At 46.0% G+C, this 14979-nt stretch overlaps 1 protein-coding gene across 2 annotated transcripts in view; it reads right to left on the minus strand.

The window, feature by feature from the left end:
- The window catches only part of LOC118385848 (low-density lipoprotein receptor-related protein 8-like), a 413768-nt gene that overhangs the window by 74369 nt on the left and 324420 nt on the right, over positions 1-14979 (minus strand). For both annotated transcript variants that reach the window (XM_052462856.1, XM_052462855.1), the window contains exons 8-9: positions 12432-12551; positions 9906-10031 (exon numbers count right to left, since the gene is read on the minus strand). In XM_052462856.1, coding sequence (XP_052318816.1) covers positions 9906-10031; positions 12432-12551 — 246 coding nt within the window. The remainder of the gene's footprint in view (positions 1-9905; positions 10032-12431; positions 12552-14979) is intronic.

Raw genomic sequence — 14979 nt, forward strand, 5'->3', positions numbered from 1 at the left:
TAGAGCTCCATTTTTATGGAATGGTCTGCCTACCCATGTGAGAGATGCAAACGCGGGCTCAACCTTTAAGTCTTTACTGAAGACTCATCTCTTCAGTGGGTCATATGATTGAGTGTAGTCTGGCCCAGGAGTGTGACACACTTATCCGGTGTCCTGTGTGAATTTAAGTATGCTCTCTCTAATTCTCTCTTTCTTTCTCTCTCTCTCTCGGAGGACCTGAGCCCTAGGACCGTGCCTCAGGACTACCTGACATGATGACTCTTGTGATTACTGTGATTACTATTATTTGACCATGATGGTAATTTATGAACATTTTAACATCTTGTCCATGTTCTGTTATAATCTCCACCCGGCACAGCCAGAAGAGGACTGGCCACCCCTCATAGCCTGGTTCCTTCCTTGGTTTTGGCCTTTCTAGGGAGTTTTTCCGAGCCACCGTGCTTCTACACCTGCATTGCTTGCTGTTTGGGGTTTTAGGCTGGGTTTCTGTACAGCACTTTAAGATATCAGCTGATGTACGAAGGGCTATATAAATACATTTGATTTGAGATAGAGAGTGAATGGTAGAGAAATAGATGTTGATAGAGAGAGGGAAAGAAAGAGAGAGAGAGAGAGAGATGGAGAGAGGAAGAGAGAGAGAGAGAGCGAGAGGAAGCAAGAGAGATAGAGAGAGGAAAAGAGAGAGAAAAATATTTCCTAATGCCTGCCAACACAGCCCCCAGCCCCTCATTCAGGACCGGTGACATCATCAAATAGTGCCATTCTACAGAGTAGTTGCTCTCTCTTCCTAGTGTTAAAGCAGAGCCAGACCCCTCCACTCTGACAACAGTCTGTGTGTGTGTGTGTGTGTGTGTGTGTGTGTGTGTGTGTGTGTGTGTGTGTGTGTGTGTGTGTGTGTGTGTGTGTGTGTGTGTGTGTGCGTGCGTGTGTGTGTGTGTACGTGCATGCATGTGTGATGACAGGACAGATCCCATGCATTTAAATCTTCCATAACTCAGCCCTGCATTATCAGCCAATTAAGATAAGCTTTGAAAATGATAATGCCAGACAGATATGCATCCAGGCCTGAGGAATCCATTGTACGTATAGTACAGCTAGTTACTGTTATGTATAAAAAACGTATTAAACACAGAGGGTGACTGTAATTGTGAAAAAAATTAATATTCTCAGTTGTTAGTTGACGTTTAGTGACAAAAGATCAAAGTAGGTGTATTGTCTCTGGGATCGTTAACATGGCCTGGGAGAATAAAGATGTCTGCCAGCAGCTGGAGACAAGGCTGAGACATTCCCTGATTCACTGAGATTACAATCAGCTTTCAGAAGTGTAGTCTGTCAAACTCATGAGAAAACACCACTCTTTCTATTCTCTAATAAATCCACGAGACAAATCTGTGCAGAATGTTCCTGTCTTGTCAAACCAAAGTTACCACGTCATTCTGAAACTCCATCCAATACAGGCAACATGTTTATTACAATAGATCCATGTCAGACAACGACTTCAGAGAGCGCTGTCCGAGTCTCGACGATGTTCTGGACTCTGGTGTAGACTCTGTTCGACTCTGTCCTAGACTCTGTCCTAGTCTCTGTCCTAGTCTCTGTCCTAGTCTCTGTCCTAGACTCTGTCCTAGACTCTGTTCTAGACTCTGTCATAGACTCTGTTCTAGACTCTGTCCTAGACTCTGTCCTAGTCTCTGTCCTAGTCTCTGTTCTAGACTCTGTCATAGACTCTGTCCTAGACTCTGTCCTAGTCTCTGTCCTAGACTCTGTCCTAGTCTCTGTCCTAGTCTCTGTCCTAGACTCTGTCCTAGACTCTGTCCTAGTCTCTGTTCTAGTCTCTGTCCTAGACTCTGTCCTAGACTCTGTCCTAGTCTCTGTCCTAGACTCTGTCCTAGTCTCTGTTCTCGACTATGTTCTAGACTCTGTCCTAGACTCTGTTCTAGTCTCTGTACTAGACTCTGTCCTAGACTCTGTCCTAGTCTCTGTCCTAGACTCTGCTCTAGACTCTGTTCTAGACTCTGTCCTAGTCTCTGTCCTAGTCTCTGTTCTAGACTCTGTCCTAGTCTCTGTCCTAGTATCTGTTCTAGTTTCTGTCCTAGTCTCTGTTCTAGTCTCTGTCCTAGACTCTGTCCTAGTCTCTGTCCTAGTCTCTGTTCTCGACTATGTTCTAGACTCTGTCCTAGACTCTGTTCGACTCTGTCCTAAACTCTGTTCTAGTCTCTGTCCTAGACTCTGTCCTAGACTCTGTCCTAGTATCTGTTCTAGTTTCTGTCCTAGTCTCTGTCCTAGTCTCTGTCCTAGACTCTGTTCTAGTCTCTGTCCTAGACTCTGTCCTAGACTCTGTCCTAGTCTCTGTCCTAGACTCTGTCCTAGTCTCTGTTCTAGACTCTGTCCTAGACTCTGTCCTAGTCTCTGTTCTCGACTCTGTTCTAGACTCTGTCCTAGACTCTGTTCTAGTCTCTGTACTACACTCTGTCCTAGACTCTGTCCTAGTCTCTGTCCTAAACTCTGTCCTAGTCTCTGTCCTAGACTCTGCTCTAGACTCTGTTCTAGACTCTGTCCTAGTCTCTGTCCTAGTCTCTGTTCTAGACTCTGTCCTAAACTCTGCTCTAGACTCTGTTCTAGTCTCTGTCCTAGTGTCTGTTCTAGACTCTGTTCGACTCTGTCCTAGACTCTATCGTAGACTCTGTCCTAGACTCTGTCCTAGTCTCTGTCCTAGTCTCTGTTCTCGACTCTGTTCTAGACTCTGTTCTAGACTCTGTCCTAGTCTCTGTCCTAGACTCTGTCCTAGTCTCTGTCCTAGTGTCTGTTCTAGTCTCTGTCCTAGTGTCTGTTCTAGACTATGTTCAAGTCTCTGTCCTAGACTATGTTCTAGACTCTGTTCTAGACTCTGTTCTCAACTATGTTCTAGACTCTGTCCTAGTCTCTGTCCTAGACTCTGTTCTCGACTATGTTCTAGACTCTGTCCTAGACTCTGTCCTAGTCTCTGTTCTCGACTATGTTCCAGACTCTGTCCTAGACTCTGTCCTAAACTCTGTCCTAGTCTCTGTTCTCGACTATGTTCTAGACTCTGTCCTAGACTCTGTCCTAAACTCTGTCCTAGTCTCTGTTCTAGACTCTGTCCTAGTCTCTGTTCTCGACTATGTTCTAGACTCTGTCCTAGACTCTGTCCTAGACTCTGTTCTAGTCTCTGTCCTAGACTCTGTCCTAGACTCTGTCCTAAACTCTGCTCTAGACTCTGTCCTAGTCTCTGTTCTCGACTATGTTCTAAACTCTGTCCTAGTCTCTGTCCTAGTCTCTGTCCTAGTCTCTGTTCTCGACTATGTTCTAGACTCTGTCCTAGACTCTGTCCTAGACTCTGTCCTAAACTCTGTCCTAGTCTCTGTTCTCGACTATGTTCTAGACTCTGTCCTAAACTCTGCTCTAGACTCTGTTCTAGTCTCTGTCCTAGTCTCTGTTCTCGACTATGTTCTAGACTCTGTCCTAGTCTCTGTCCTAAACTCTGTCCTAGTCTCTGTTCTCGACTATGTTCTAGACTCTGTCCTAGACTCTGTCCTAAACTCTGTCCTAGTCTCTGTTCTCGACTATGTTCTAGACTCTGTTCTAGACTCTGTCCTAGTCTCTGTCCTAGTCTCTGTTCTCGACTATGTTCTAGACTCTGTTCTAGACTCTGTCCTCGACTATGTTCTAGACTCTGTTCTAGACTCTGTTCTAGACTCTGTCCTAGTCTCTGTCCTAGTCTCTGTTCTCGACTATGTTCTAGACTCTGTCCTAGACTCTGTCCTAAACTCTGTCCTAGTCTCTGTTCTCGACTATGTTCTAGACTCTGTTCTAGACTCTGTCCTAGTCTCTGTTCTCGACTATGTTCTAGACTCTGTTCTAGACTCTGTCCTAGTCTATGTTCTAGACTCTGTTCTAGACTCTGTTCTAGACTCTGTCCTAGTCTCTGTCCTAGTCTCTGTTCTCGACTATGTTCTAGACTCTGTTCTAGACTCTGTCCTAGTCTCTGTCCTAGTCTCTGTTCTCGACTATGTTCTAGACTATGTTCTAGACTCTGTCCTAGTCTCTGTCCTAAACTCTGCTCTAGACTCTGTTCTAGACTCTGTCCTAGTCTCTGTTCTAGACTCTGTCCTAGTCTCTGTCCTAGTGTCTGTTCTAGTCTCTGTACTAGTCTCTGTCCTAGTCTCTGTCCTAGACTCTGTCCTAGACTCTGTCCTAAACTCTGCTCTAGACTCTGTTCTAGACTCTGTCCTAGTCTCTGTCCTAGACTCTGTCCTAGACTCTGTCCTAGACTCTGTCCTAAACTCTGTCCTAAACTCTGTTCTAGACTCTGTTCGACTCTGTCCTAGACTCTATCGTAGACTCTGTTCTAGACTCTGTCCTAGTCTCTGTCCTAGACTCTGTCCTAGTCTCTGTCCTAGTCTCTGTTCTCGACTATGTTCTAGACTCTGTTCTAGTCTCTGTTCTAGTCTCTGTCCTAGTGTCTGTTCTAGGCTCTGTTCTAGTCTATGTCCTAGTCTCTGTCCTAGACTATGTTCTAGACTCTGTTCTAGACTATGTTCTAGACTCTGTCCTAGACTCTGTCCTAGACTCTGTTCTAGACTATGTTCTAGACTCTGTCCTAGTCTCTGTCCTAGACTCTGTCCTAGTCTCTGTCCTAGTGTCTGTTCTAGTCTCTGTCCTAGTGTCTGTTCTAGACTATGTTCAAGTCTCTGTCCTAGACTATGTTCTAGACTCTGTTCTAGACTCTGTTCTCAACTATGTTCTAGACTCTGTCCTAGTCTCTGTCCTAGTCTCTATTCTAGACTCTGTTCTAGACTATGTTCTAGTCTCTGTTCTATACTATGTTCTAGTCTCTATTCTAGACTCTGTTCTAGACTATGTTCAAGTCTCTGTCCTAGAAAAGGAGAGGGAGGGAGGAGCCTAAAGGGAGAAAAGGAGAGGGAGGGAGGAGCCTAAAGGGAGAAAAGGAGAGGGAGGGAGGAGCCTAAAGGGAGAAAAGGAGAGGGAGGGAGAGAGCCTAAAGGGAGAAAAGGAGAGGGAGGGAGGGAGCCTAAAGGAGAGGGAGGGAGGAGCCTAAAGGGAGAAAAGGGTGCATAGTGAGAGTGAGGGAGAAACAGTAAAAAAGGGGACTGAGGAGAAAAACACAGAGATGCAGACATATAGGCGAGGGAAAGAGGAGGACACAGAGGAGGACACAGAGAAGGACCAAGAGGAGGACACAGAGGAGTATAGAGGAAGAAGGAGGACACAGAGGAAGAAAGAAGAGGACACAGAGGAGTATAGAGGAAGACAAAGAGGACTCAGAGGAGGACACAGAGGAGGACACAGAGGAGTATAGAGGAGGACACAGAGGAAGACACAAAGATGCAGAGAAAGAGGAGTGTACAGGAAGAGAGAGAGATAGAAAAGTTAACAGCCATATGGACAGATCAGAGGGGAAGTTCCTGAGTTACTCACCTACCTACCTCTCTCTCGCTCTACCTCTCTCTCTACCTTTCCCTCCCTCCCTCCCTCCCTCCCTCCCTCCCTCTCCCTGCCTCCCTCCCTCCCTCCCTCCCTCCCTCCCTCCCTCCCTCCCTGCCTCCCTCCCTCCCTGCCTCCCTCCCTGCCTCCCTCCCTGCCTCCCAGAGGAAGCCTCCCTGCCTCCCTCCCTCCCTCCCTGCCTCCCTCCCTCCCTCCCTCCCTGCCTCCCTCCCTCCCTGCCTCCCTCCCTGCCTCCCTCCCTCCCTCCCTCCCTGCCTCCCTCCCTCCCTCCCTGCCTGCCTCCCTCCCTCCCTCCCTCCCTCCCTCCCTCCCTCCCTCCCTCCCTCCCTCCCTGCCTGCCTCCCTGCCTCCCTCCCTCCCTGCCTCCCTCCCTCCCTCCCTCCCTCCCTCCCTGCCTCCCTCCCTCCCTCCCTGCCTCCCTCCCTGCCTCCCTCCCTCCCTGCCTCCCTCCCTCCCTCCCTCCCTCCCTGCCTCCCTCCCTCCCTCCCTCCCTGCCTCCCTCCCTCCCTCCTCCCTGCCTCCCTCCCTCCCTCCCTCCCCCTGCCTCCTCCCTCCCTCCCTCCCTCCCTCCCTCCCTCCCTCCCTCTATGAGAGATCAACTGATTATCGTAGTAAAACTGCAGACCTCAGTGATGATGAGAATAGACTGAGTAAATCTGTACCTGTTGCAGAGAATGCTGCAGTATAATTACTGACACAGAGAGAAACACACACAGATGCATGTATGCACAAAGGAAAATGGTCAGAGCCAATCAGTTAATCATTTAACTGTTAGTGACTGATATTGCACCTATGGTAAACACAATAAAACATTTAGTGTAGTGAAATGACTTGTGGGAATCAACTTGCTACATTGTATGGTTATACTTTGGCTTATAGCGATGAATGTAACATGATGCCACCAACCTGGGAGTTGTGCTTTTAATTAGCTTCCACACCGTTCACATTAACTAGAAAGGCACCTGGGAGACTGCTGTATAAATTATTATGCGCGGCACTGTCGCTACAATTAAAACTACTAAAACTCTTCAGTAAGTATGTCAAATTAGTATTATTCTAACGCTTTCTCCATCCTGCCTCCAAGGGCTTTCTCCATTCTGCCTCCAAGGGCTTTCTCCATTCTGCCTCCAAGGGCTTTCTCCATCCTGCCTCCAAGGGCTTTCTGTCTCCAAGGGCTTTCTCCATCCTGCCTCAAAGGGCTTATCTCCATCCTGCCTCCAAGGGCTTTCTCCATCCTGCCTCCAAGGGCTTTCTCTATCCTGCCTCCAAGGGCTTTCTGCCTCCAAGGGCTTTCTCCATCCTGCCTCAAAGGGCTTATCTCCAACCTGCCTCCAAGGGCTTTCTGACTCCAAGGGCTTTCTCCATCCTGCCTCCAAGGGCTTTCTCCATCCTGCCTCAAAGGGCTTTCCAAGTTAAGACAATATTCAGACATGGTCAGTGAGCAGTAAAAAGTAGCCGTCTCATCTCTGTGTGATTGGATGAAGGGTAATAATGGTATTGCATTCCCTGAACATCAGAAATAAAGCCTTCGCTTTCCAGCTCAGTGTGATCTGCTTAACGACATCATCGCTTCAGCTGTCAGCCCCTGTTGTAGAGCAGGAGAGTGAACCCAACAAATCTACCGCAGTGGAATGTGAGTGTGTTTGTGTTGTCTGTAAAACGGTGTGAGTGTGTGCATCGTTGTGAATGTATGAGGTTGTGTGTCTGTTGATGTGTATGCCTATGAGTGTCTGTGAGTGTATGTGAGTGTGTGAGAGTGTGTGAGAGTGTGTGTGAGTGTGTGAGAGTGTGTGTGAGTGTGTGAGAGTGTGTGTGAGTGTTTGAGAGTGTGTGTGGAGGTTTATTAAATCCACATCACCTCAGCGTAACATAGCAGGTGCCTCTGCATCTCCTCCTTCTTCCCAAGCTTCAGAGTAAATAAACCACTGCAGAAGTAAGAATAATATGTCTCTGTCTTTCTGTGCTGCAATCAACAATACGGACTGACGTGCCCAACAGAACGCAGCGCTCCATCACTTCACTTCAATAACCAAGGAGCTATTCTAATAATGCAAACACAAGCAAGCACGAACACCCCCCCCACACACACACCCACACCCACACACACACACACCCACACACACCCACACACCCACACACACCTTCCCTTCCGCTCTAATTAATAAAGGCCCAGCTTCCTGACAGTGTGTATGCTCTCTCTAACAGTAACAAAGATGTGCCTTCTCAGACGGGAAGTAATCAATGCCGTTTTTCACGCCACTTAGAGCAAAGCCGAGCCACTTCCTTTAAGCCAGTTCCTTTAACCAGTTCCTTTAAGCCAGTTCCTTTAAGCCATTTCCTCTAAGCCAGTGCCTTTAAGCCAGTTATTTTAAGCCAGTTCCTTTAAGCCAGTTCTTTTAAGCCACTTCCTTTAAGCCAGTTCCTTTAACCAGTTCCTTTAAGCCAGTTCCTTTAAGCCATTTCCTCTAAGCCAGTGCCTTTAAGCCAGTTATTTTAAGCCAGTTCCTTTAAGCCAGTTCCTCTAAGCCAGTTCCTTTAAGCCAGTTATTTTAAGCCAGTTCCTTTAAGCCAGTTCCTTTAAGCCAGTTATTTTAAGCCAGTTCCTTTAAGCCAGTTCTTTTAAGACAGTTCCCTTAAGCCAGTTCCTTTAACCAGTTCCTTTAAGCCAGTTCCTTTAATCAGTTCCTTTAAGCCAGTTCCTTTAAGCCAGTTCCTTTAACCAGTTCCTTTAAGCCACTTCCTTTAAGCCACTTCCTTTAAGCCAGTTCTTTTAAGCCAGTTCCTTTAAGCCAGTTCTTTTAAGCCAGTTCCTTTAAGCCAGTTCCTTTAAGCCAGTTCCTTTAAGCCAGTTCCTTTAAGCCAGTTCCTTTAACCAGTTCCTTTAAGCCAGTTCCTTTAAGCCAGTTCCTTTAAGCCACATCCTTTAAGCCAGTTCTTTTAAGCCAGTTCCTTTTAAGCCACTTCCTTTAAGCCAGTTCCTCTAAGCCAGTTTCTTTAAGCCACTTCCTTTAACCACTTCCTTTAAGCCAGTTCCTTTAACCACTTCCTTTAAGCCAGTTCCTCTAAGCCAGTTTCTTTAAGCCACTTCCTTTAACCACTTCCTTTAAGCCAGTTCCTTTAACCACTTCCTTTAAGCCAGTTCCTTTAAGCCACTTCCTTTAAGCCACTTCCTTTAAGCCAGTTCCTTTAAGCCAGTTCCTTTAAGCCAGTTCCTTTAACCACTTCCTTTAAGCCAGTTCCTTTAAGCCAGTTCCTTTAAGCCAGTTCCTTTAACCACTTCCTTTAAGCCAGTTCCTTTAAGCCAGTTCCTTTAACCACTTCCTTTAAGCCAGTTCCTTTAAGCCAGTTCCTTTAAGCCAGTTCCTTTAACCAGTTCCTTTAAGCCACTTCCTTTAAGCCACTTCCTTTAAGCCAGTTCTTTTAAGCCAGTTCCTTTAAGCCAGTTCTTTTAAGCCAGTTCCTTTAAGCCAGTTCCTTTAAGCCAGTTCCTTTAAGCCAGTTCCTTTAAGCCAGTTCCTTTAAGCCAGTTCCTTTAACCAGTTCCTTTAAGCCAGTTCCTTTAAGCCAGTTCCTCTAAGCCAGTTCCTTTAAGCCACTTCCTTTAAGCCAGTTCTTTTAAGCCACTTCCTTTTAAGCCACTTCCTTTAAGCCAGTTCCTCTAAGCCAGTTTCTTTAAGCCAGTTCCTTTAACCACTTCCTTTAAGCCAGTTCCTTTAACCACTTCCTTTAACCACTTCCTTTAAGCCACATCCTTTAAGCCAGTTCTTTTAAGCCAGTTCCTTTTAAGCCACTTCCTTTAAGCCAGTTCCTCTAAGCCAGTTTCTTTAAGCCACTTCCTTTAACCACTTCCTTTAAGCCAGTTCCTTTAACCACTTCCTTTAAGCCAGTTCCTTTAAGCCACTTCCTTTAAGCCAGTTCCTTTAAGCCAGTTCCTTTAAGCCAGTTCCTTTAAGCCAGTTCCTTTAACCACTTCCTTTAAGCATCCTCATTAGCACGTCAGTTTGCCCTGTAATGATCTAACCTAAGAAATGATGATGCTAACCAAAAACACTGTCTTTCTCAACACAGTCAAAGATATGTCCCAGGCCCCCAAGTTAAGACCAGTGACCTTATTTCTATGTATGATCAGGCTGGAGTGTTTACCGTGGGTCACAGTGAAGGACAATACCTGACTGTGTCCAACAGCACCCTGCCAGACAAGGTGGACATGTTTTTCTTTTCATTACCTCCCTGAGAAGCAGAAGGCAAATATTTGCATTTACAGACCTCAGATGGCTCTGCCGTGCTAGTCCTGCATACAAACAACCACAGTTCATATCGGACGGCCTGAGAATAGACTGTGGTGTTGCTGGGTTACGGTGTGTGTGTGTGTGTGTGGTTGTTCTGTGGTTGCCAGGGACATAACAGGTTGCCTCTCTTACCCACGGCCTTGCAGGTCTTGGTGCTGGGGTCCATCTCATAGCCCTGATAACATTCACACTTGTAGTCTCCTTTGTAGTTGATGCAGATCTGGCTGCAGGAGTCAGGCTTTTCACACTCATCTATGTCTGGGGAGAGAAGTCACAAATCCATCAATAACACAGGACCCACTCTGTCTCCAAACAGACAGGAGAACAAGGGGTATTACGTAGAGATATCTCGAAGTACTGTTTGGAAAGAGAGAGTACAAGAAGTGAAGGGAATGTGGAAGAGATTGAGAGTCATTGGTCCTGTTGTAATGGCTGAATGGAATGAGGTTTCCGTCAGGAAGATGTGTTCCGTCTGGACATTTGACCGGCAGCATTTTAATGTACCAGACCCATATGCATTGGGTGTGTAACCTGATCAGGGCGTCCACCCACGCTGCTCAGGATGACACAAATCACATGTAGATTATGGTCATTCATATTAACATAACATGTAAGTCAAGGATGAAATGATGTGTGGTCCTTCTTACCTAATTCTGATGCACACTTTTGCAGATGTTATAATAACTACCCACATGTACTTTTCCTCAGCCAACAAGACAAGTAATGAACAGTAAAATCACTAGCCTACAGAATGTTAATCTACTATCCCCCATAGCAGAAAAGTTGACCTATTCTATTGGTCAGCTTGGCGAGAAAAAAAAGCCAATTCTAAACAGTCTGGGACAGTTTGTGGACGACAGATTCCAAATTCATACAACCAGTAGGCCTAGGATGAATAACACACGTTAAGATGCAACAGATAAGACAGTTTAGCTTAAAATGTTGATAAACTATTATTATATACATTATAAGCGAACAATGCACACAAGGCAGTAGGCAAGAATGTTCCTTCCATAACGCAATTAGGGGGAAAACACTGTTGACAAAAGTGCACTGCACAATCAAGTGGTTTCATGTGACAGAGATTAAAATATCAATTATACATTTTGAAATAAGGGAGATCTAACTACTAACATGGGTTGCTAATATGACTAGGATTGTGCCTTTGGCTACAGGACAACGAAAGAAAGTTTAGAGAAAAGAATTGCCTCCACGGATATGGACTGATTTTGGCTACAGGCTGCTTTGAAGCAAGGTAAGACATGCCTCAGGTTTCAAACAATGAAGTATATATTTTCAAAATGCATACTGCTTCTAGCTCATTGCAAATTGGTGTGTGACGTGCTGATGAAGCCTGCTTTCCGTTGCCTTTGCATCTGCTGTTTGAGCAGCTCTCCCTTTGGCCGACAGATTTTCCACTCAAAGGCTCTGCATGTGTGTGATATTACCAATATACTGTACACACGCGCCAATCCAATTCCATTAAATTACGCAAATTAACCTAAAGACCGATAAGCATGACCAGTCAAATATATTTCCATAGACTGGTATTGTCATCAATGAAGAGGCTAAAATATATTTCCATAGACTGGTATTGTCATCAATGAAGAGGCTGTAATGTATTTTTTCACCATGGGTTTGTTTCTTCTCCTGGACATTTGGCTGGTGCCAATTTTATTCATCAGGCTTTTCAACAAAAAAAACATAGGCCAAAAGCTGGCTATTACTGGCTAACGGAAACCCTGAACGGGAATGAGAGCCATTTTGTTGTGTTGAAGTAAGGTTTTAGATTGGGTCCTGTACTGTCACAGGTCTTGTCTGAGAGGGACAGGTTGTCTGGCCTTGTACCTTCACAGGTCTTGTCTGAGAGGGACAGGTTGTCTGGCCTTGTACCTTCACAGATCTTGTCTGAGAGGGACAGGTTGTCTGGTACTCTACCTTCACAGGTCTTGTCTGAGAGGGGCAGGTTGTCTGGCCTTGTACCTTCAAAGGTCTTGTCTGAGAGGGACAGGTTGTCTGGTACTCTACCTTCACAGGTCTTGTCTGAGAGGGACAGGTTGTCTGGTACTCTACCTTCACAGGTCTTGTCTGAGAGGCACAGGTTGTCTGGTACTCTACCTTCACAGGTCTTGTCTGAGAGGGACAGGTTGTCTGGTACTCTACCTTCACAGGTCTTGTCTGAGAGGGACAGGTTGTCTGGTACTCTACCTTCACAGGTCTTGTCTGAGAGGGACAGGTTGTCTGGTACTCTACCTTCACAGGTCTTGTATGCGAGGGACAGCTTGTTTGGTACTCTACCTTCACAGGTCTTGTATGCGAGGGACAGCTTGTTTGGTACTCTACCTTCACAGGTCTTGTCTGAGAGGGACAGGTTGTCTGGTACTCTACCTTCACAGGTCTTGTCTGAGAGGCACATGTTGTCTGGTACTCTACCTTCACAGGTCTTGTCTGAGAGGGACAGGTTGTCTGGTACTCTACCTTCACAGGTCTTGTCTGACAGGGACAGGTTGTCTGGTACTCTACCTTCACAGGTCTTGTCTGAGAGGGACAGGTTGTCTGGTACTCTACCTTCACAGGTCTTGTCTGAGACGGACAGGTTGTCTGGTACTCTACCTTCACAGGTCTTGTATGCGAGGGACAGCTTGTTTGGTACTCTACCTTCACAGGTCTTCTTGTCCATTAGTTGGTATCCAGAGGGACAGTCACACGCATAGCCAATCCTCCTGTCTCTGCAGATGTGAGAGCAGCCTCCATTTTTGTCTGCGCACTCATTCACACCTAGAGAGAGAGGTAGGGAGAGAGAGAGAGGGGGGGGGGGAGAGAGATAGAGAGAGAGAGGAGAGAGAGAGGGGGGAGAGAGAGAGATAGAGGGGGAAGGGAGAGAGAGAGGGGAGGGTGACCTGAGAGAGATAGAGAGAGAGAGGGCGAGAGAGAGAGAGAGAGAGAATGGGGGGATAGAGAGAGAGATGGGGAGAGAGAGAGAGATGGGGAGAGAGAGAGAGGGGGGAGAGAGAGATCCCTAGATAGAGGGGGAGAGAGAGAGGGAGAGAGATAGAGAGAGAGAGGGGAGAGAGAGAGGGATGAAAGGAGGAATAGAGGGAGGGAAGGGAGTTAAACGTCAATAAAACAACCAATATATCGGTGTGTGTGTGTACCTGGCTCTAGGGGAATATGTAGCTATCAGACACCTGGAACCAGTCCAGAATGCACTGGGGCTCAAGAGGGGGCAGCTATTCGTCAGGTCCCCCTGTCTAATCTGATTTCCTCAGAGGAGCAGTTCTCCTTCCCTTATCCCTCCATCCATCCATCCCTCCTCCTCCCCATATCCCTCTCCTTTCTCCCCTTATCCCTCCCTCCATCCATCCATCCAGGACACAGAAGAGGACACAGAGGAAGAAAGAGGAGGACACAGAGGAGGTCACAGAGGAGGACACAGAGGAGTATAGAGGAAGACACAGAGGAGGACACAGAGGAGTATAGAGGAGGACACAGAGGAGGACACAGAAGAGGACACAGAGGAGTATAGAGGAAGACACAGAGGAGGACACAGAAGAGGACACAGAGGAGTATAGAGGAAGACACAGAGGAGGACACAGATGAGGACACAGAGTAGGACACAGAGGAAGACACAGAGGAAGACACAGAGGACACAGAGTAGGACACAGAGGAGTATAGAGGAGGACACAGAGGAGGACACAGAGAGGTATAGAGGAAGACACAGTAGAACACAGAGGAGGACACAGAGGAGGACACAAAGATGCAGAGAAAGAGGAGTGTAGAGGAAGAGAGAGAGATAGAAAAGTTAACAGCCATATGGACAGATCAGAGGGGAAGTTCCTGAGTTACTCACCTACCTACCTCTCTCTCTACCTCTCTCTCTCTACCTCCCTCCCTCCCTCCCTCCCTCTATGACAGATCAACTGATTATCGAAGTAAAACTGCAGACCTCAGTGATGATGAGAATAGACTGAGTAAATCTGTAACTGTTGCAGAGAATGCTGCAGTATAATTACAAACACAGTTAGTGAGTCATTTAACGGTTAGTGAGTCATTTAACTGTTAGTGAGTCATTTAACGGTTAGTGAGTCATTTAACGGTTAGTGAGTCATTTAACGGTTAGTGAGTCATTTAACGGTTAGTGAGTCATTTAATGGTTAGTGAGTCATTTAACGGTTAGTGAGTCATTTAACGGTTAGTGAGTCATTTAACGGTTAGTGAGTCATTTAACGGTTAGTGAGTCATTTAACGGTTAGTGAGTCATTTAACGGTTAGTGAGTCATTTAACGGTTAGTGAGTCATTTAATGGTTAGTGAGTCATTTAACGGTTAGTGAGTCATTTAACGGTTAGTGAGTCATTTAACGGTTAGTGAGTCATTTAACTGTTAGTGAGTCATTTTACGGTCAGTGAGTCATTTAACGGTTAGTGAGTCATTTAACGGTTAGTGAGTCATTTAACTGTTAGTGAGTCATTTAATGGTTAGTGAGTCATTTAACTGTTAGTGAGTGATATTGCACCCATGGTAAACACAATAAAACATTTAGTGTTGTGAAATGACAACATTACATGTTCACTCACATGGTTTCACTAGTACATAAGACATGTAATATGTCTGTCTATAAGTATAACATGTACGGCAAAGATGTAATGTCTCAGATGTTAATGTCCAGCATACCAAATCCTGCTATTTCATGATTACAAAAGATAGTGCTGGAGCTGATCTGAATGTTGACACACGGTTGACCAATCAGAAACACAGAGCTTGAGGTTCCGGAGCATTCCACTGTGAGGTCCATGACTAAAGTGCTCTAAATTGTAATTCTCTATGGTAGGGAGCTAATCTATATGGTGCCTTATGGGTAGTGTAGTCAGAACACGTTTCCAAGGCCATGAACACTCGAGGGAAGAGTTGGACTTTGATGGGAGAGAGAGAGCTGAGAGTTGTCCTGATGTACTCTCCCTTGATGAAATTAAGCTCTAATTACTAGCACAGTGGCCATCTGCATGTTAATTGGATGCTAATAAGTGTGTGTGTGTGTACCTTTATTAGTGTACAGTGTGTATGAGTTTGTTTATGCATGTGTGTGTGTGTGTGTGTGTGTGTGTGTGTGTGTGTGTGTGTGTGTGTGTGTGTGTGTGTGTGTGTGTGTGTGTGTGTGTGTGTGTGTGTGTGTGTGTGTGTGTGTGTGTGTGTGTGTGTGTGTGTAG

The sequence above is a fragment of the Oncorhynchus keta genome, chromosome 1, assembly GCF_023373465.1.
Source record: "Oncorhynchus keta strain PuntledgeMale-10-30-2019 chromosome 1, Oket_V2, whole genome shotgun sequence".
In the NCBI taxonomy this organism is placed as follows: domain Eukaryota; kingdom Metazoa; phylum Chordata; class Actinopteri; order Salmoniformes; family Salmonidae; genus Oncorhynchus; species Oncorhynchus keta.